The following is a 24,066-nucleotide window of genomic DNA, read 5'->3' on the forward strand; positions in this document are numbered from 1 at the left end:
AAGCCGAACGCCGCGGCTAAACATCGAGCGGCTACAAGATGGCAGAGTGGCTCAAGAATACGCGCAGCAGTTGGAAGTGGCACTACCAACGGAAGAGCAGCTAGGCGCAGTTGCCCTTGAAGGTGGCTGGAGAGATATCCGATCCGCCATAGGTAGCACCGCAGCCACTGCACTAGGTACGGTGGGCCCGGACCGAAGAAGCGACTGGTACGACGGCGAATGCGAGCAGTTAGTCGAAGAGACGAATGCAGCATGGGCGAGAATGCTGCAACACCGCACGAGGGCGAACGAGGCGATATAAACAGGCACGGAACAGGCAGAACTCGGTTTTCCGGACCAAAAAGCGCCAGCAGGAAGACCGAGATCGCGAAGCGATGGAGCAGCTGTACCGCGCTAAAGACACACGGAAATTCTACGAGAAGTTGAACCGCTCGCGCAGGGGCCACGTACCACAGGCCGACATGTGCAGAGGTACAAACGGGAATCTTCACACGGACCAGTGTGAGGTGATCCAGAGGTGGCGGCAGCACTACGAAGAACACCTGAACGGCGATGCAGCAGACGACGAGGATGGCACGGTAACGCACCTGGGAGCACGCGTGGAAGACATTACACTACCGGCTACGGATCTCCAAGAAATCCAGGAGGAGATTAGCCGGCTCAAAAATAATAAAGCCGCTGGGGTTGACCAAATACCAAGCGAGCTACTAAAACACGGTGGCGAGCCACTGGCTAAAGCGCTGCACTGGGTGATTACCAAGATTTGGGAGGAGGAGATTTTACCGGAGGAGTGGATGGAAGGTGTGATGTGTCCTATCTACAAAAAGGGCGACAAGCTGGATTGCTGTAATTACCGAGCAATCACCCTGCTGAACGCCGCCTACAAGGTACTCTCCCAAATACTATGCCGTCGACTATCACCAATTGCAAGAGAGTTCGTGGGGCAGTACCAGGCGGGTTTCATGAGCGAACGATCTACCACGGACCAGGTGTTCGCTCTTCGTCAAGTACTGCAGAAATGCCGCGAGTACAATGTGCCCACACATCATTTGTTCATCGACTTCAAAGCCGCATACGACACTATCGATCGACACCAGCTATGGCAGATTATGCACGAGTACGGATTCCCGGACAAACTGACGCGATTAGTGAAGGCGACGATGGATCGGGTGATGTGCGTAGTACTTGTCTCAGGGACGCTCTCGAGTCCCTTCGAATCACGCAGATGGTTACGGCAAGGTGATGGTCTCTCGTGTCTGTTATTCAACATCGTGCTGGAAGGTGTAATAAGAAGAGCAGGGATCGACACGAGTGGTACGATTTTCACAAAGTCCGTTCAGCTACTTGGCTTCGCCGATGACGTTGATATTATTGTACGAAACTTTGAGAAGATGGAGGAAGCCTACATCAGACTGAAAAGAGAAGCCAAGCGCGTCGGACTTGCCATCAACACGTCGAAGACAAAGTACATGATAGGAAGAGGTTCACGAGAAGAAAATGAGAACCGCCCGCTTCGAGTTTGCATCGGTGCCGACGAAATCGAGATGGTTGAAGATTTCGTGTATTGGGGCTCACTGGTGACCGCCGACAATGATACCAGCAGAGAGATTCGTAGACACATCGTGGCAGGAAATCGTGCTTACTTTGGCCTTCGCAAGACACTTCGGTCGAACAGAGTTCGCCGTCGTACGAAGTTGACCATCTACAAGACGCTGATTAGACCGGTAGTTCTCTACGGGCACGAGACCTGGACCATGCTCGTGGAGGACCAACGCGCACTTGGTGTCTTCGAACGGAAAGTGCTGCGTACCATCTACGGTGGAGTGCAGATGGAAGACGGCACATGGAGACGGCGAATGAACCATGAGTTGCATCAGCTGTTGGGGGAGCCGCCCATCTGTCATACCGCGAAAATCGGACGACTACGGTGGGCTGGGCACGTAGCCAGAATGTCGGACAATAGCCCGGTGAAAACGGTTCTCAATTGCAATCCAACCGGTACAAGAATACGTGGCGCGCAGCGAGCACGATGGATCGACCAGGTGGAAGACGATTTGCGGACCCTTCGCAGACTGCGTGGCTGGCGACGCGCGGCCATGGACCGAGTGGAATGGAGGAATCTTTTGTATACAGCACAGGCCACTTCGGCCTTAATCTGTTAATTAATAAATAATAAATAAAGTATGAAATTTCATACGCAAAAACAACACATTTCAGGATCATACTTTTTATACAATAAAGGCGTTTTCAAACTTCTGGTCTTCTGTGAACGTTAATTAATACCCTATAGTTTATAATGTGTATGCTCAATAGTCTTTTATATAAAATTACATTGTGTTTTCGAATGTCAAAGTTGGACAAAATTCAAACCAAAATATGAACAATACATATTATTAATTTTCTCTTCTAAATCACTAATTCCTGTTTCGGATTATAAACGAATGGTCATGAGAGGCGTGAAAGATGTGGCTCAGTGCGAAAAAATGGAAGAAATTTGCGAAACAATTGCGAAAATTTTGCTGGTAGTTCAAGGTATGAAATTTCATACGCTAGGATGAACCGATATCTTTTTTCCTAAGGCAAAATTATTTCCTGTTTAGGAACAGGAGAGGATTCACAACTTTCTCGCTAATTTTAACGTTGAATCAGTGCATTCAAGGCTAACAAATGTTTAATACGTTGCAAATCATGCCGGGTTGCACCTAGAATTTATTTATGTAAATTCTCATAAAAAAATGTTCTATTTCTTAAAATAATTACAAAGTTTGAGGGAAAGATGGGTTGATGCAACGAACCAATCATGAGATGAAACGGCACGAAAGAGTAGATAAGTGTTAAAATCTTTCAAAAAAGCTGCTAAATGAATGATCTCGCAAGGTTGAAGATATTGTTCGATGTTATGCTAAATATAAAGATTTTAGCCGAATTTTCTATGTAATGATTTTTGATACCCTATCAGCCCAGCGTATGAAATTTCATACGCTAGTTTTTTTCGCAACAAAACGTCCCAAAGTGGATATTATATTTTTACCACACTTAGTTCGGCATAATATGAGGGCTCACGAAGTAATTTATAAATTACCCAAAGTTTTAACTTAGCTTATAATGGGTTAAGTACATTATAGTTAGCGTAATTTTATATGATTTTTTTTTATTTTTCACGCCAGATATGTGAAAATCTTGCCATCTTTCATCTCATGATCTATCAGGCACGTTCGTTTTTTTTTCTTTTGGAATATACGCTATATACGCTGCCAGACAACAATACTTACTTCGCTGATTCTGGTATTGGGATCGGTTTACACAAAGTAGACATCCACATCATTCCAACCACAACGAACGTAGCGAGTATCTGAAAACAAATATTAAATGGTTATGATTTTTTTCATATATTCCTGCTAAATGATAATTTAATATCTTGATATAGCATTCTTATAGAATATAGAAAAAAAATTATTTCTTTTTTCCCTATTCTATCTGGTGTAGTACGCAAAAAAAATCGAGTTCTTTTTTATCCGCTTAATTTTTAGTATTGAACCTCTAGAATAGTCTCCCCCAACCTCTGTGGCCACGCTGAAATTCTTTTGTTTTAAACAGCCATGCATTTCTCGCGCATATTTGCTATAATTCACGCAGAATTCAATACATATATCGGCAAATTTTTCGAAAAACTGGCAGCCATGAAAATACAGTGCAAACAATACAATATAAACAGTGTTTTCAACTAATCAACGAATTGAGTTAATATTTTTTATAAGAAAGCACAATATGTATAGTAGGGTGACAATAAAACGACCATTTTTGAAATTACTAATCTACACCCCCTAGCGTCGTTCCAAATCATGAAAAAATGACACTGTCCAAATTTGAGCGAAATCGGTTAACCCTAACCCCTCCCCCAACGAGCTTAAAGTTTGTATGGGATTTTTGGCCAAAATGTATGGAGAAACACTCACAGTTCACATTATCGCCCCTAGAGGTCGCTGTAAACTTCCGAACACGGACCTAGGAAGGAGTTAAGCTTTTGAAGATATGCCGAACAAGTTTGTCGAAGACTGCAAGACAATCCAACTAACCGTTAAAGAGTTATTAACGTTTAAAGTTGGATACTGCTGCTTAACATTCGCAAAGGGCGTACTCCGCTTATCTCATATATGTGACCCACATGCAAAGGTGGGGCAAGGTTAGAAAAAACTCATATATCTCTGAAACGACGAGAGATAGAAAGTTATGATGTTCCACAAAGTTGTAGAGAAATAAAAGGACTTTTTGGTTTCACTGGAAAGTTTTAGGATTTCTCCGCATGGTGGCTGTAATGAGCCAAGCAATTTAAAGGGAATGCTCCTATCTGTACAACGCTAAGAGATAGAGCATTTGGATGTTATACAAAGTTGTAGAGTAGTAAAAAATACTTTATTCTTTTATTTGAAAAATGCAAAATTCCACCACATGGTGGCGCCAGTGAGCAAAATTAATTCAAGATAATTCGCCTATCTATACAATGGTAAGAGATAGTGCAATCTGACGTTCTACGAAGTTGTAGAGTATTTCAAAGGCTATCGTGTCTCGTTATAAAAATTGGAATTATGCCGCATGATGTATATGAAACTAAACAAACCGCTTCTAAAGAATATCATTTACGCCAAGTTGATACCTGTAAGTTATTTGAAAAATATAATATTTGGCAAAGCAAATTGACAGTTTACGCCGTGTTAAAATGAACTTGAGACTTGAGACACTTTGTGGATGACTTGTCAAGAGACACATCTTTGGGTATTCTTTGGAACACATGCAGAAGAATTCGAAATCGAAGAAGACGTTTGTCCAGATTCTAATACTGTATATAATATCATTCAATATGCTCCCACAACACAGTGGTCTAGAATGTGAATTTAGCAGCAATTTTAACTTTTTGCTAAAATTAAATGACTTAGCCTTACAACATGTTTGGCTAAGTTGTTATACTTTGCAATGCTCTTATTTTTGTTTAAACAAATGTTAGGGTGATTCTAATTTTAGCAATTTTTAAAACTGAACTTTTTAACGGTTCAAGAAAGAACTTTAGTTTTCGATGTAGAAGTTGTAGAGAAACACATTTTAAACAAATTTGCTGAAGACATGCAAGCTCTAGCTTTTGTAATTTTCATTGCACGAGAAAACCAAATGTAAGCTTCAGGGTGTTCTGTAACCTTCCGCCAGCTAACAAAACTAGCAAAACTGTGTTGGCGCACCAGCGGCTGCTCGTTCATTGGGCCACTTGCGCGACTTCCGAAGGGTTAAAAAACGGTTTTATTTCTAAAACTTTTGTAGTTTTTATTTTACACTGAAGTACCCTTTGGACAACTTGTAGATTATTTTAGGGCGCATAATTTGCTTTAAAACATTAACTGACTACTAAACTTTTTTCGTTTCGAAGTTATGAGAACATTCATATAAAAACGTTTTTAATCCACCCAACAATGTGATGATCCATTTTTTATCACTCTTATCACTCTCTTCATATATAATATAGATAGAGAACATTTATAACTTGATGCTTCGTGATGTTTTTGTTAACACATACTACATGGGATAGTGGCAGGACTCAGAGAATCGTTCAAAGCAGCATAGGACAACATAGTGCTTGAAATCTCAAATGCTAAACCAAATAAATGAATAAGCGGAAAATGGCCCATAAAATAGATATACAAACGAATTATTGCTCTATTGACAACATATCCAAATTCTTCCATCAATGTATTGCGTGGGGAAGACTAAATTTTCCCAAAGAGGTTAAATAAATATATGTTGTGCTAAGCCCGAAATTCGTTTTTTTGAATCAATTTAAAGTTCTTACTCTCAATAGCGTTCAGCCTTGTTCGTCTGCTAGAGTCCATCAAAAATGAGGTTGATAAAATGGGGGCAGACTAAATCGGGGCCTGATCAAAACGGGTCTTCAATGTATTCTAATTGATAGGCAGTGTTCGAAGAAGTTTCTTGGGGACGAGTGTTGAACGACTTTGTTTCTACTTACTTGGAGTCAGTCGCGTGGCCAGAAATTCGATTTGGTGGAAGTTTGATGAAAACTTACTGTCCAAAACGCCATCTTTGAAGTTTTAATATTGTGGAGAAATAATTTAAAAAAAAATTGTAACAGAGTTCGTGTCTTTAGCGAATTTGTTGAGACTATCATTTAAAATAACTTTATTACTGTCATGAAGTGTAGGGAGTATATCATGTTATAAAATGATATTTACGAAATGTTCCTTAATTTATTTTTTTTAAATCACTTTCTATTGTGAGCTTCACAAACTCAAGCTTTGGATAAAATGTAAATTTTATTATTTATGAACAGTAGAAGAGATTTATCATAACAGTATAGAGATTACTGAGTAGGGAAAGTTATGGAAATTAAAGCCATAGTACTCAAGTGAGAGCAAGGATGTGAAGTAAACAGATCGGAAAACTAGAAGTGGCAGGGTTATTAGAACAGGCTAAATATATGTATAAAACTACCCTAATATATGTATAAAACTACCCTAAAATTTTGGTTTGATTTTAAACATTATAAGAAAATTGGCATGACATTTTCGGTGTGGCAATAATTTGGTGTTCTCCCTTTATATTTAAACTTTTTCATCATTTAAATGTTCGGTTGGTGCATCCTATTGACGGGTCTGACCGAGATGAGCTGAAATTTTTCGCCATTTCCGAGCAGTTTGCGAAAAAAATTTCAAAACAGTTTTTCGTTTTGACAACATTGTTCTACTTATTTTCGACCAAATGGCAAAAAATTATTAATTATATGCAGCACAGCAAAAGATATAAGCGTACCAAACCTTACACGACTTTCCTACCGAAATTTTTAAAAGGGCCCGTATATTGAAAGGTAAGTCGTTAGTCACGATAAAAATGCAGCTTCATTGAATAAAGGGTTCCGCCGCGGTATTGGTATTTAATTAGCCTACTTTGGGGTCCTTAAAATAATGTCACTGTTGAGTTACTTAGTACTTTGGAATGGTAATCCATGTTTTCATGATCTCACATGGACTACCATTCCAAAGTATTGATTTGTATTGTCCAGTTTGGAAGTTATGTGTGGTACCAGAAGTGATGAAAAATTGACCATTAGACAGAGAGACATGAGACATGGTTATATGAAAAAAATAAAATTTTACTCAGAGTAACTTATTGGGATCCATTTAGCTCCCTCTGCAAATTTTTAGTTCGATCGGTGAAACTATATTTTTGCGCCCACTGTTTAAAGTTGGATGGGATTTCGTATGAGGAAATCGTCTTTTGCAAAATACTCCGTTACTTCCTAAAAATAAATAGATGTCTGATTTTTATAGGAAATTTATCAAGGAAATAAAGTCTAGAAGACCGCGAAACGATCTGAGGCTTGTTGAAAAAGTTATTAATCAAAAACCGATTGATGCTCTGAAGGTCGATGAAAATTTCACTTTTCATAGCATCATTGCTGATGACAGTCTAATTATATACAAAATTTTTAACTTTCTCTTATTATGTACAAAAGAAGCCTAAATTTATCTCTCAAAACCCTTGCAAGGTGGCCAAACAGTATGGATAAATGATTTAGACACATTAAGAGTAAATCAAAACAAAATTTCATATAATTGGACAACCAACAGCAGTGGTGCTAGAAAAAATGATTTTTTATCAATCGTCAGAGCATCAATCGGTTTCTGTTTAATAACTTTTTTTCTCAAGCGTCAAATCGTTTTGTGGTTTTCGAGACTTTGTTTCTATGTTGAATTTCCTATAAATGTCACATAACGATTTATTTTTATGAAGCAATGGGCAACTCCTGGAGGAATTATTTTATGAAAGTTAATTTTCCCACACAAAATCCCATGTAAAATTTAAACAGTAGGTGCAAAAAAATAGTTTCAGAGATCGAGCTAAGAATTTGCACAGGTACCTAAAAAGCTGCTCGGAGCTGGAATCTAATTTGACTATTGTCCATCCGGCATTCAAATTGCCCTTTGCTTACTGCCGAAGTATCAGTCCCATACTCGTATAACCAATATCAATTGAGTTAGGTTCGCAGCACATGGCACGTCTCGAGGCGACAACGGCAACAACATACACCACATCTCTGCGGCGATAACAAGCAACATGCGCGATGAAACGCACAAAGCAAAATGACACTACCCAGCCGGTTCAGTCTCTACTACGACAGAGCGATCGACGAGCACCGGCAGCAATGTTGCAGCTATATCAGGAGACGATCCTTCCTTGCCGGAATAGTCGCACAAAGCAAAATTCAAATTCTCGATAATATAAGGATGTTAGCACCACTATGCGGCCTAACTTATATTTATACACGATAGCCTTTGAAATACTCTACAACTTCGTAGAACGTCAGATTGCACTATCTCGTACCATTGTATAGATAGGTGAATTATCTTGAATTAATTTTGCTCACTGGCGCCACCATGTGGTGGAGTTTTGCATTTTTCAAATAAAAGAATAAACTATTATTTGCTACTCTACAACTTTGTATAACATCCAAATGCTCTATCTCTTAGCGTTGTACAGATAGGAGCATTCCCTTTAAATTGCTTGGCTCATTACCGCCACCATGCGGAGAAATCCTTAAACTTTCCAGTGAAACCAAAAAGTCCTTTTATTTCTCTACAACTTTGTGGAACATCACAACTTTCTATCTCTCGTCGTTTCAGAGATATATGAGTTTTTTCTAACCTTGCCCCACCTTCGCATGTGGGTCACATATATGAGATAAGCGGAGTACGCCCTTTGCGAATGTTAAGCAGCAGTATCCAACTTTAAACGTTAATAACTCTTTAACGGTTAGTTTGATTGTCTTGCAGTCTTCGACAAACTTGTTCGGCATATCTTCAAAAGCTTAACTCCTTCCTAGGTCCGTGTTCGGAAGTTTACAGCGACCTCTAGGGGCGATAATGTGAACTGTGAGTGTTTCTCCATACATTTTGGCCAAAAATCCCATACAAACTTTAAGCTCGTTGGGGGAGGGGTTCGGGTTAACCGATTTCGCTCAAATTTGGACAGAATCATTTTTTCATGATTTGGAACGACGCTAGGGGGTGTAGGTTGTGAAATTTTTTTTCATATAAATCATTGTCACCCTAATGTATAGCCTGTCGATGAACAACAGAAAACCGAATAAATTATTTTTCTCCATATTATATGGAAGAAAAATGAACGAATTTTACAATAAAATATGAGGTTTTCATGAAGCTGTAGTATACACTCAAACTTTGCAACTCCGCTAGCGAATGAAGGATCTCAATAGTAGCATGTCCGTAATAGCCTACGAACTTGGAACTATTGAGAACCAGAGCTACAGGTCCAAAGCCCTGGTAAAGGAGGATGGTTGTGATGATCTGGGCAGCGGTCATTACGTAAAGCAACAAAGGCGTGAAGCGAACCGTGCCGAGGGATGAGTGATCGAGGTGGTGAAAAAGATGCTCGATCGTTAACGGAGCCTGTGGGGTACCTAGGCAACCCCCACAGTAAGCGTCCCTCACCATGTTACTGCGGAGCTCTGGCGTGGCGGACCTTTCTTTCTCGCGCTATTCGTGGGAACAACAGGAAATAGCCCTACCAACGCATTGGACGGCCACTAATCGCTCGAAGCGGCGGCTGAGTTCCCCTCGAAGGTCAGGGGCAAGCGCAAGACGGCGTCGAACTTGAAGCGTCTTAGGAAGTCACCAAGCGAGGGTGCAAAAAGTATCACCCAATGGCGTGTAACCGTCACGGCCAAACGTCGTTTGGTCGAGGTAAGCCGGGGCGCAAATGACCCCGCCGGGCAGAAAATAGGCACCAGCAACCCGGCACAACTGGGACAGGGGGGCGAAAACCCCTGGAAGCTGGTCAGTAGGAGGAAACCGACGCCGGACGCACCTCGACCCGCAAAGAAGGCCAAGGACAGAAGCGAGGCCTTGTGGTTAAAGACCGACAAGGACAAATATGCCGACGTCCTGAAGTCAATGTGGGTGGCCGAATGCCTCTCGGCCCTCGGACAAGACGTGCGCAGCGTGAGACGCACCAATACAGGCGAAATGCTCTTGGTGCTGAAGTGAGGCGCACAATCTAGTGCGGTATACAAGGCCTTGGTCCAAAAGGCCCTGGGTGAAGGCACCCAGGTGAGATCATTAGGGGCGGAAATGACTCTCAAGTGTTGGCAACTGGACGAGTTCACGACCGCAGATGATGTCGTCGCTGCCGTCACAGAAAAATGTGGCGCAGTAATTGAGCGGGTCTCTGTGCGATTGAGAGCGGAACCCTCTAGCACGCAAGTAGCCTACCTCAGGCTACTGAAGATCGGCTGGTCAGTATGTCCAGTTAGCCGCCTTCAGTTAGGGTTCGTCGCGGTTGATGTAATTACCGCAACCGCGCGGTATTTACCGCACCCGCACCGCAACATTTGCGGTGCGGTGAGACACTTTTTCCCGCAGATGCGGTGCGAGAAAGAGCTTTTAAGAAAATCTAGCTGTGTCCGAAATATTTTGACGCTATTATTTTTACGACATATTTTGGACTAGTTATTTTATACTTCTAAGTAAAATTTCACAAACTAACCATTTCAAATAGATAAAATGCAAGATCCAAATAGAGACAAAATTATTAGATCATTTAAAAACAATACATGTTTAATCTTAAATCCAATTTAAAAGTTAATCACTTCTCTCGATTTCTGTTGGAAATCGTGGAATTATGAATCGTTTTCGATATCAATTTGGTAAACACGTGATCAAACGTGATCACCCTAGTGAGAAATGTTGGTGTTTACCAAATTTTCCTCCTTAGGGTGAAATGTAGCATAGTGCTTTCGCCTAGGCCTGCTAAGCCAAGACAAGTTTCGGCTTCACTGTGTCTCATCGGCATAAACAGAACTTCTGCTCGGGCGGGACATCACGTTTGATCAGTCGTTCGATTGAAACACAAAGTGTGTTTTAGTTTTAATGGATTTGCGTCAAGCCGGCGCTAATCTATTCCGACAAAAAGTTAGTGTTGGTTTCTGATGAGGCGAAGCCGAAACACAACTGTGTAAGAAATAAGGATTTGTGCCCTCAAGTGCAAAGACTGGTTTTACCAACAAATTTTCACCCTAGTGAGAAATTTTGGTGTTTACCAAATTTTTCTCCTTAGGGTGAAATATAGCATAATGCTACATAACTTTTTTTCGCGTACTTCCATTCAAATTTACTATAATTTTCTACCAAATTAGGTCCTAATATTTTTCAGTCAAGGCTATTTTGTAGCTTTTTTGAAGCTTTTGTTGCCAAATACCACATAGTTTGACTCCCGTTCACTTCAATTGAAGTTTTTGCCTTTGGCTCTTTGGCAAAATATTAGAGGAAAATATATTAAATGCTAGAACTTTCGAACTAGCTTTTAGAAAATTACACTTCATTCATTTTTAAAGGGAGCAATCTTAGTTTTTGAATGATAATACATCTGTTTCTTGAAGAATGCGGAAGTTAGAGTTTTGGGATATTTTGTCCGTTAAACCCCCTATTTTTAAAAATCATTTCTGCTGTATGCTACAAATCATACATTTTTTGCAGTTTTTCTAATGTTCAATAATTCTGTGCCGGTTGAGACCGGACTCCTGATTAGATGTAATGTATAGGCAATTTTTTTTTCATCAAATATGGCGTCGTTCTTATTAATGAAATACAATGTGTTTTTATTTCACTGTATTGGAATATATGCGCTACTATATAGAAGTACTGGTATTTCGACTTAAATTTATTTTTTGGCAAAATTCCGTTAAGAATGAAAGGTGATTTACTACGTAAATGTGAAAATCATCCATTTCATGTTCATATGTCAAAAACGTTTTTAATCCACCTAACAGTGTGATGAGACATTTCTTATAACTCTTAACACTCTTTTCGGATATTATATCGTTTGAGAAAATTTAGAACTTGATGCTTCGCGATGTTTTTGATAACACATACTACATGGGATAGTGGCAGGACTCAGAGAATCGCTCAAATCAGCATAGCACAACATCAGTGCTAGAAATCTCAAACCAAATCAATGGGAAAGCGAAAAAATGGCCCATAAAATAGACATACCAACGAATTATTGTTAATGCTCTGTTAATAAAATATCTATATTGTGGTGGGAAAACTGAATTTTCCTAAAGGGGTTAGGGTGATGAGCCTATTTTCACCATACTAAACAAGGTGCCTCACTAATTCGGTAATTTCTTGCCTTACAATCAATGGAATGCATAAAAATTGACATCAACCGCTTTGCTTCGTTGTTAAGAACCAATATAATAACATAAATGCGTTGAAAACAGTAAAATTCTCGTGTTTGAGCACAATGAAAATTCGAATCGAGTGCCCCTATTGTTGCGCTACCATTTGACTCAATGCGTTGAACAAAGATGGCAGACACTGCTCTAACCAACGGCATCAAATGGGTAGGGTGATAATAGAAACATGGCGCTAATAGGCTCATCACCCTATATATTGTACCGAGCCAAAAAAATCGAATTTTTTTTTTTGAATCGATTTGGAGTTTATACTTTACTCAAATTTCCAACGCGACTGAGAAATCAACGCTTTTTCTTGAAAAGGGCGATACTAGCAGTGACACCATTCAAAGAAAATCAACAATGAATATTTCCAGACTTGGTTTTATTTCTTATTTAAGAACTATTGTGTTTTTGCCTTTCTCAATAGAAAGGTATTGCAATTGCTCTGAAAACCGACTTTTTAACGGAGGCCCGGAGGGCCGAGTGACATATACCATTCGATTCAGTTCGTCGAGTTCGGCAAATGTCTGTGTGTGTATGTATGTGAGTATGTATGTATGTGTGTATATGTGTGTGTGCATGTGACCAAAAATGTCACTCATTTTTCTCAGAGATTGCTGAACCGATTTTAACAAACTTAGTTTCAAATGAAAGGTGCAACGTTCCCATAGGCTGCTATTGATTTTCTAATGGATCCGACTTCCGGTTCCGGAATTACAGGGTGATAAGTACGAACACGCAGAAAATGTCGATTTTAATAAATTCTGCAATTAATGTATAAAGGTGAATTTTTTTCCAAAATATGACCACAACTGCTTCGATTTGTATTATTAGGTCAATAACATCCATTCAAAGTCTATTTGGCCACCATCCTCGGTTCCGTAAACCCCGGCGGAAGTATCTAAATTCAGAATAACAGTCACATCGGTTTCTTGGAGGTGGCTAGACGGATTCGACTAAACTTGGCCTCAAATGAAAGGTATTGCGTCCCCGTAAATGGCTATTTAATTTCATCCCGATCCGACTTCCGGTTCCGGAGTTACAGGTTGTGGCGTGCGATCACATAGCAAATTATGATTCAAACCGATACTCCGATGAAAGCAAAAAAGGTAAAAATTTCGCTAAAAGTCTCTCAAACAACTTAAATTTGCTGTTCTAGGTCACCGACGGCCAACCAAACTTTCGTTGACTACATTGACCACCATAGACGGTTCCGGAAGTGCCATCTTTCAAAATTTACGAACTCACATCAGTTTCCCGGAAATGGTTGGGCCGATTTTCACAAACTTAGTCCCAAATGATAGCTATAATATCCCCATAGATGCCTATAAAATTTCGTACGGATCTCTTATATGGGTCCGAAAATATAGACTTAATCGTCCGGTCACATATGAAATTCCCATATAAGCCGGAACTCAAATTTTTTTTCAAAGGGGGGACCCCATGAAATTTCAGAAATCGAATTCGTATTTTTGATGCCAAACATCTTTAAAATGCATGAAACGTCGAGAGTTTATGTTATATCGAAATTTTTTTTTTTATGAAAATCGACTTTTTGGGACTTTGCCGATTTCGCACCTTTTTTTTCAGTTCAATATTACCGTGGCTGTTTTTTCTTTTTCAAAATTTTAGAACTCGAATAACGATTTATTTTCCTGTATATAGTTGTCATGTGATGTATAATAATAAAATGCATAATAAAATGCATTTAAAAGTTTTTAATGAATATAAACAACGCACACATTCTCGTGATTCATGATTGAGAAAGGCACAATTGCACCGCTAGGTGGATTAAAATAGGTTTTTACCTCCTAGATTGCATGATTCAGTGATCGAAACCCATAACTTCATAAAGTATTTGAAATTATTAAATTAAAATTTGTTTTTGCTATTGAAATTGTCAAAATGATAGTATCGCCCCTTTGGCGATTGTTTACTTTTTCGGTCCCACCTATCAGCATTGAAGTATCGCCCTTACGTTTTTTTACAATAACTACCGTCCTACACCACCAATTTCGTCCGTCTTTTTTCAATAGAGATCATTGTTACTATTTACAGCTGGTATCAGCTTGATAATCCTAAAAAATACGAAAATAACAGTTTAGCCTCTAAACTGCTGGCAAAAAAATATCGCCCTGTTTGTTTGCATGGAGCGTGGAGGGCGAAACTTCAAATAAACAAACAAAAATACAGTTTCGCCCGTTGTATTTTTTGCTGTAGTTTAAGAAAGCAATATCTATATATAGCAATGGATTCTACCAAATTTTGAGGTTAATTTGTTGCGTTTCAAAGCCCTCATTCGCATGTATGAAAAAAGCCCTATGTTTACATTTGTAAGCATCGCCCTTTTCACAAAAAGCGTTGAAATGAAATCGCAGCTCCTGATATCACGCTATCTCTGAAGTGCATGCGTGCATAGTTCCAAATTTTACTTCGACATCGACTTTTTCTAAAGGTGACTTCCCAGTAGTATCCTTGATTTGAATTATTATCGCTAATCTTAATGCCAAAGAACAAATAGAAACCTCACGAAAACGAATCGTTTGGGAAAATAATCATCATTACTGGAATTTTCATTTTCACGAAACTTTTCGATAACCTTCCGTCACTTGCGTTAATGCACTGGGTGCACAGTGCTCTGAAAATCTAGCGAAATCGTCTTAGGGCACCAGCGGGTCTGTAAAGAATACTAAAAATTAATTTCTATTCCATAATTTTCAGTTCAGAAATTCGAGAGATCGTGCTCACCGCAAGCCATTAAAAATAGACTACGTTGTGAAGCGATGGTCACTATTTATTAAAAAATCACGGTTAAATAAAAAATAAAACTATTAAAAAATTTCAAATAGTTTTTTCACAAACTAATTAGGAAAAATTGTTTAATAATGTTGTGTAGGAAAAAAGCTGAAAATTTCAGTATTTTCTCTATCTGCAACATATAAACCCTTAAGTGGCAACCCCCACAGTAAGCGTCCCTCACCACGTTACTGCGGAGTTCTGGCGTGGCGGACCTTTCTTTCTCGCGCTATTCGTGGGAACAACAGGAAATAGCCCTACCAACGCATTGGACGGCCACTAATCGCTCGAAGCGGCGGCTGAGTTCCCCTCGAAGGTCAGGGGCAAGCGCAAGACGGCGTCGAACTTGAAGCGTCTTAGGAAGTCACCAAGCGAGGGTGCAAAAAGTATCACCCAATGGCGTGTAACCGTCACGGCCAAACGTCGTTTGGTCGAGGTAAGCCGGGGCGCAAATGACCCCGCCGGGCAGAAAATAGGCACCAGCAACCCGGCACAACTGGGACAGGGGGGCGAAAACCCCTGGAAGCTGGTCAGTAGGAGAAAACCGACGCCGGACGCACCCCGAGCCGCAAAGAAGGCCAAGGACCGAAGCGAGGCCTTGTGGTTAAAGACCGACAAGGACAAATATGCCGACGTCCTGAAGTCAATGCGGGTGGCCGAATGCCTCTCGGCCCTCGGGCAAGACGTGCGCAGCGTGAGACGCACCAATACAGGCGAAATGCTCTTGGTGCTGAAGTGAGGCGCACAATCTAGTGCGGTATACAAGGCCTTGGTCCAAAAGGCCCTGGGTGAAGGCACCCAGGTGAGATCGATAGGGGCGGAAATGACTATCCAGTGTTAGCAACTGGACGAGTTCACGACCGCAGATGATGTCGTCGCTGCCGTCACAGAAAAATGTGGCGCAGTAATTGAGCGGGTCTCTGTGCGATTGAGAGCGGAACCCTCTGGCACGCAAGTAGCCTACCTCAGGTTACTGAAAGCGGAAGCAAAAAAGGTTACCGGGATAGGAAAACTGAAGATCGGCTGGTCAGTATGTCCAGTTGGCCGCCTTCAGTTAGGGTTCGTCGCGTATTTACCGCAACCGCACCGCAACATCTGCGGTGCGGTGAGACACTTTTTCCCGCAGATGCGGTGCGAGAAAGAGCTTTTACCGCGCGGTTTTACCGCAACCGCACCACATAAAAAAATGATAAAGTGATAATTTTGATTATTCTAAATTGATAAACAGACTGCTATAGTGAAAGAAAATCTAGCTGTGTCCGAAATATTTTGACGCTATTATTTTTACGACATATTTTGGACTAGTTATTTTATACTTCTAAGTAAAATTTCACAAACTAACCATTTCAAATACATAAAATGCAAGATCCATATAGAGACAAAATTATTAGATCATTTAAAAACAATACATGTTTAATCTTAAATCCAATTTAAAAGTTAATCACTTCTCTCGATTTCTGTTGGAAATCGTGGAATTATGAATCGTTTTCGATATCAATTTGGTAAACACGTGATCAAACGTGATCATCCTAGTGAGAAATGTTGGTGTTTACCAAATTTTCTTCCTTAGGGTGAAATGTGGCATAGTGCTTTCACATAGGCCTGCTAAGCCAAGACAAGTTTCGGCTTCACTGTGTCTCATCGGCATAAACAGAACTTCTGCTCGGGTGAGACATCACGTTTGATCAGTCGTTCGATTGAAACACAAAGTATGTTTTAGTTTTAATGGATTTGCGTCAAGCCGGCGCTAATCTATTCCGACAAAAAGTTAGTGTTGGTTTCTGATGAGGCGAAGCCGAAACACAACTGTGTAAGAAATAAGGATTTGTGCCCTCAAGTGCAAAGACTGGTTTTACCAACAAATTTTCACCCTAGTGAGAAATTTTTGTGTTTACCAATTTTTTCTCCTTAGGGTGAAATATAGCATAATGCTACATAACTTTTTTTCGCGTACTTCCATTCAAATTTACTATAATTTTCTAGCAAATTAGGTCCTAATATTTTTTCAGTCAAGACTATTTTGTAGCTTTTTTGAAGCTTTTGTTGCCAAATACCACATAGTTTGACTCCCGTTCACTTCAATTGAAGTTTTTGCCATTGGCTCTTTGGCAAAATATTAGAGGAAAATATATTAAATGCTAGAACTTTCGAACTAGCCTTTAGAAAATTACACTTCATTCATTTTTAAAGGGAGCAATCTTAGTTTTTGAATGATAATACATCTGTTTCTTGAAGAATGCGGAAGTTAGAGTTTTGGGATATTTTGTCCGTTAAACCCCCTATTTTTAAAAATCATTTCTGCTGTATGCTACATATCATACATTTTTTGCAGTTTTTCTAATGTTCAATAATTCTATGCCGGTTGAGACCGTACTCCTGATTAGATGTAATGTATAGGCAATTTTTTTTCGTTAAATATGGCGTCGTTCTTATTAATGAAATACAATGTGTTTTTATTTCACTGTATTGGAATATATGCGCTACTATATAGAAGTACTGGTACTTTGACTTAAATTTTTTTTGGTGAAATTCCGTTAAGAATGAAAGGTGGTTTACTACGTAAATGCGAAAATCATTCATTTCATGTTCATATGTCAAAAACGTTTTTAATCCACCTAACAGTGTGATGAGACATTTCTTATAACCAACCCTCCCGCAACTTGACGTTTAGCCTAAGTTGCATGAAACCACCGTGTTTCGAATGATGTCGCCACCATAGAACGCCGTCCACAAATTGCGATGCTGTAAATTTCTATGCGAGAAAATAATTCCGTGACGTCTTTTACGAACTTGTCTTCTTTATTTACATTCGGAAGCGGTAATCAAGATGATCATTTCAAAACAGCGTAATAATTTAATATAAATACAAACAAGTTAATTCGTCATTTTGGAGTTTCATAAAAGGATTACAAATTGTGCCGAATGTAAAATGTAAAATGCATGATTTGATTTGAGTGCGCTTCTAGTGTGAACTTTTTCTTCTCCCGTCGCCCTTGAAATATCTTTCGCATATGATAATTCTCGAAAGTTTGTCGTTAATCTTAAATACATTTAGTTTTGTGATTATCATTTTTCACTTCGTATTTAACAAAGGTGGGATTGACTTCGATTGTTTATTTCTGGCAGCATTTACGACATTTACGGTGCAAAGGTTTCCACAAAATTCAGAAATGATGACAGCTAATTTTCTATCGGAGAAGCAGAAAAACAGTCCAGTATCATTGTGTGTGTTGTTTACATTGCAATGCAAATATTACTGCCTAATATCTTAAAACTAAATGAAGATGCTCACTAACTAGCATAGGCGCCGCTTATTTGTATGATGATGATCCCAAAAAATCATAAATCATTTAAAAATAATGCATCGGAATAAAGATGCATTATTTTTATATTAAAATAACACCAAACCCAAAAAGTCTTCAAAAATGAATTATCGGAAGTAAAAAAATCTGAACAAGAAAATTTTCGCTATGCACAAGTTTACGCTTTTTTTAGAAATTGCTCTTGAATAAAGATTGATCCACCATTTTAGACCCACAGACCCAAAAAAAAAGTGGTTTCAACGATTTGTATAGGAGCTGTCAAGTTGTTCCCCATCTGCTTATAACTCTTAACACTCTTTTCGGATATTATATCGTTTGAGAACATTTAGAACTTGATGCTTCGCGATGTTTTTGATAACACATACTACATGGGATAGTGGCAGGACTCAAAGAATCGCTCAAATCAGCATAGGACAACATCAGTGCTAGAAATCTCAAACCAAATCAATGGGAAAGCGAAAAAATGGCCCATAAAATAGACATACCAACGAATTATTGTTAATGCTCTGTTAATAAAATATCTATATTGTGGTGGGAAAACTGAATTTTCCTAAAGGGGTTATATATTGTACCGAGCCAAAAAAATCGAAATTTTTTTTTGAATCGATTTGAAGTTTATACTTTACTCAAATTTCCAACGCGACTGAGAAATCAACGCTTTTTCTTTTACTAGCAGTGACACCATTCAAAGAAAATCAACAGTGAATATTTCCAGAGTTGGTTTTATTTCTTATTTAAGAACTATTGTGTTTTTTACATCCTAGATTGCATGATTCAGTGATCGAAACCCAAAACTTCATAAAGTATTTGAAATTATTAAATTAAAATTTGTTTTTGCTATTGAAATTGACAAAATGATAGTATCGCCCCTTTGGCGATTGTTTACTTTTTCGGTCCCACCCTTTCAGCATTGAAGTATCGCCCTTACGTTTTTTTTACAATAACTACCGTTCTACACCACCAATTTCGTCCGTCTTTTTTCAATAGAGATCATTGTTACTATTTACAGCTGGTATCAGCTTGATAATCCTAAAAAATACGAAAATAACAGTTTAGCCTCTAAACTGCTGGCAAAAAAGTATCGCTCTGTTTGTTTGCATGGAGCGTGGAGGGCGAAACTTTAAATAAACAAACAAAAATACAGTTTCGCCCGTTGTATTTTTTGCTGTAGTTTAAGAAAGCAATATCTATATATAGCAATGGATTCTACCAAATTTTGAGGTTAATTTGTTGCGTTTCAAAGCCCTCATTCGCATGTATGAAAAAAGCCCTATGTTTACATTTGTAAGTATCGCCCTTTCACAAAAAGCGTTGAAATGAAATCGCAGCTGCTGATATCACGCTATCTCTGAAGTGCATGCGTGCATAGTTCCAAATTTTACTTCGATATCGACTTTTTCTAAAGGTGACTTCACAGTAGTATCCTTGATTTGAATTATTATCGCTAATCCTAATGCCAAAGAACAAATAGAAACCTCACGAAAACGAACCGTTTGGGAAAATAATCATCATTACTGGAATTTTCATTTTCACGAAACTTTTCGATAACCTTCCGTCACTTGCGTTAATGCACTGGGTGCACAGTGCTCTGAAAATCTAGCGAAATCGTCTTAGGGCACCAGCGGGTCTGTAAAGAATACTAAAAATTAATTTCTATTCCATAATTTTCAGTTCAGCAATTCGAGAGATCGTGCTCACCGCAAGCCATTAAAAATAGACTACGTTGTGAAGCGATGGTCACTATTTATTAAAAAATTACGGTTAAATAAAAAATAAAACTATTAAAAAATTTCAAATAGTTTTTTCACAAACTAATTAGGAAAAATTGTTTAATAATGTTGTGTAGGAAAAAAGCTGAAAATTTCAGTATTTTTTCTATCTGCAACATATAAACCCTTAAGTATACCAATTAATTGGTATACGAATTGGAATAGGTTCGCCAAATTTTAGAAGAAGTCTATAAAATAACCCCTTGAAACTACCTGAAAATTGTTGTAGTTCGATGCAATAAAAAATCTCCAAAAAAGAAATGTTATGATTATGATGAAACATAGCGAATAATACATACAATAAAGACCCATTTTTATCAGTCTCATGGTGTATTTTAGGCTGACAAAATGGGGACATAGACTAAATCGGGCAAATTTTTTCTTTATAATAAACTGAAACTGTTAAAATATTCTTCCCGTCCCTTGATGTGGTCTGATAACTATTTCTGATTATGATGAACTTTCTATTTTCGCATATTTCGCATATCTTCGTGATAAGGAAAACATGCTCAAGAAAGGATTTACTCGAATTCAGTCTTGTTCGTCTGCTAGAGCCCATCAAACAGAGATATTCAGCATTCGAAGAAGTTTCTTTTGAACGAGTGTAGGACGACTTTGTTTCTACTTACTTGAAATCAGCGGCGTAGCCAGAAATTCGGTTTGGTGAAAATCGATCAAACTGTCCAAACGGCATAATTCCGAAACCGTAATTTTCGAAGTTATAAAAATAAGCAGAATTAAATTTTCAGAAAATAGTAACAGAGTTCGTGTCTTTAGCGAATTTGTTGAGACTTTATTGTAGTCATGAATATTAACCTGAGAAAATTCACCACAAATACTTCTTGGACGATATACCGTCAAAATTATTTTATCAAATGATGCGCTGTTTAACGTTTGTAAAACTCATCGAAAATACTAAACCTCCGAAATTGGCGGTTCCAAAATGATGCTATCTTGACCTTAAATTACTGTTTTTAAACATTTGACCTATACATATAATTGGTCATACAACAAAAATCAAATGCTCATCAAAATCGATCAGAACCTGCCAGAATCCAATGGCAGGGTGGCCAGTGAAAATAGATTTTCGATTTCCCGCTTTTTTCCCGGTTTTCCCGACAATATTTAAATGTTTTTCCCGGTCTAGGAAATCGACAGAATAAAACATAAATTATTGCTATCATGTCTTTATTTTACGTGACACACATAAAAATATCAGATATTTAGTTTTTGATTAGTTTCATTTTTTCATCAAGAATATTGACTTCCTTTTGAGCGTCTGCCAGAATTTTAGCTTTTTTCACCTCCAGTTCACTGATTGATCTGGACGCCACACGTTTCTGCTCAGCTTGCTTTAATTTTTCGTTGTCCTTTTTTTTCCTGGCGTCTAATGCTTCCTTATACCTGGAATACGCGCTTCTGGAATATTGCAACAAACTTTTGCAGATGTAAACCTTTGTTAGTCCACCGGCATTATGCACCGCATCATATACAATACGCTGGGCTACTAAGCTTTCCTCGAGCTGGTTAACCACTAGGCAATCTTTATTTATTGAGAAACCACGTTCCGATGAAGCATTACCATGGGAAAGTATCAATATTTTCTTTACGAAGCAGCTCAACAACTCTAATGATTTCCCTAAATCAGATATAGCTGTCATCCAGAAATAGTCCACACGTTGTTTGGTCCTTTGGTACGTTGACAAACTGTGCTTGAACGACGGTAATGAAATTAGGTGCGCATACTCATCTTTAACTCTATCGGCCGATGTTCCAGTCATATGTCCTTTCTCTACTACCGTTTGCAAACAAAATTCAAGCCTTTTCTTTGCAATATCGGAATACTGAACAAGTAATTCCGGATTCAGGCACGAAATGAATCGAGTGAACGGGTAAGCTAAAGGAGAACGTTCGAACATCTTCTTAAGAAACCCGACGAAATATGCTTTACAACTGGATCGGAATAGTAAAACATGCTTTTCTGTTTGGTCGACCTTCAATTCGTTGAGCACCACCTTTGCGGTAAACCCGATATCAACATTCGAGACAGCAAGCAAATTATCTTCCACTAGCTGTAAATTAGCTAGTGATTTTGGTTTAGTTTTAAGAATTTCTGGTTTGACGACTTTTTCCATTACCAGCAAAACTATTCCAGTGAGATCATCATACAAAAAAGGCGACATAGGTTCCTCATCTTGAAATTTTTTTAGAAACGGTTCGACCGATGCGGCTGAAGACATGAAGAAAGACAACTTGGCTTTGAACAGTTTGTCACCGACAGCCTCAGCAACGATCTTGAAGTTTTTCGTACCGACGAGCCCTGGAAAACTCCTTTTGTAATCCGGATGACTTTCCTTCCATTTCTTTTCAGTCTGTTTGTTGATAGCGTTGACATACATTTTCAATTTAGGTAGCATTTCATTAGCTCTTTCAGCTACACGGTGGTTTTCAACCCACCTAACTGAACAAAATTTCAACGGAAATAAAGACGACCCAGTCACCGCTGAATACTCTGCTCGGCGCAGGGGAACATCGCGAAACAAATAGTACAACGATTGCAAGAAATCATCAATGTGCCAGTTTGTTTCCTTCATTCCGTATTTAAACGAATTGTGGACAACGTGTAAACCACAACTTCCTATATTCAATAATTCATATGTGTCTCCTCGTTGTTCACGCAATTCTTTTGCAAGATCTTTGACCAGCTTCAAATTTAGATTTGGTCCATCCATTGACACTTGAATAACACGACTTAATAAAGAAGGGTTTGGTTTGAGACAACTTTTCAGCCCATCTAATAAATCAACAGCACGTGTAGACGATAAAAAGGCAGAGCCTATGTATGATGATCGCACTTCCTTTTTGCTTTCATCGAAATATTTGACGCAGACGTCCATTTATTGCCGTTGAGACACTTTGTTCAGTGTTTCATCAAACCCTATAACAAGCTCAGTACAACCACTCAAAGCATCGAACAACTGCCGTGTATAATATGGAGCCAACCCGTATGAAATCATATAGCCGATTTTTGTGCGGCCCAGTTCCACTTTAGCAGCTATCTCGCTATCCGGGAACATATCTTTAAATAACAACACATCCGAACCGGCACAACGCAAAGACCGATGGGTGATCACTGTTTGCAATATCCACAACACTTCAGCCTTTGCAACATTGTCATTCAGTAAGAATTTTTTTATCTTGCTCTTCTCATGGCTTTCGGTAGCAAATAGCTGGATATTTGAATCCTGTTGAGTATCTGCTGGTTTTTCATTCGCCATTGTACTGACCTGTCTTGATGGTCCTAAAACAAAACAGGAATAGTAAAACAATAATAAAATTTCAATTAAATATGACCTACTTACCAGCTTTTTCAAAATGTTCCACGAATTCGGGAACCGCTAATGTACTGTGCTTCGCTTTCTTTAATTGCTGATGCAATTTTCCTTTTTCGTGGCTCGTAAACGCAACTTTTCCCATAGTATCAATTTTAAACGACTTGTTACATAAAATACAACGAGCAGATCCAGAATCTTTAGGATCCGGGGCGCACCACGAAAACTGTTCTTTGTAACGTAACGCAAACTTCGTCATTTTTAATGCGAACCAATATGAATGATTTTTGAATGGCGTTTCACACATCAATGAGATATTGGATCTCTAGCTTCTGCATCGGTATATTCGGTATAAAGGAAGAACGCATACAGACGATTCACGACTACCCACACTAGTTTGGCCGCCGCTAACGTAAATACGCCGACAATAATGAGAGTTACCAGATCTACCGATTTATCCGTTGTTATACCGATTCGCAGATGACGAGGGTAAATTCCACCAAAATATAACTATTTTTGGGAATTTGGAAAACATCCATTAATATCTGTTAAGTTTAGTCTAAAACCTCAAGAGTTTCTTTTAGGGA

The 24,066-nt window shown here is 38.8% G+C and overlaps 1 protein-coding gene across 3 annotated transcripts in view; it reads right to left on the reverse strand.

Annotated features, from left to right (window-relative positions):
• LOC131683102 (uncharacterized) overlaps window positions 1-24,066 on the reverse strand; it is a 901,146-nt gene that overhangs the window by 422,566 nt on the left and 454,514 nt on the right. For all 3 annotated transcript variants that reach the window (XM_058964921.1, XM_058964920.1, XM_058964922.1), the window contains one exon: window positions 3,273-3,352. In XM_058964921.1, coding sequence (XP_058820904.1) covers window positions 3,273-3,352 — 80 coding nt within the window. The remainder of the gene's footprint in view (window positions 1-3,272; window positions 3,353-24,066) is intronic.

Source organism: Topomyia yanbarensis, chromosome 2 (genome assembly GCF_030247195.1).
Source record: "Topomyia yanbarensis strain Yona2022 chromosome 2, ASM3024719v1, whole genome shotgun sequence".
Taxonomy (NCBI): domain Eukaryota; kingdom Metazoa; phylum Arthropoda; class Insecta; order Diptera; family Culicidae; genus Topomyia; species Topomyia yanbarensis.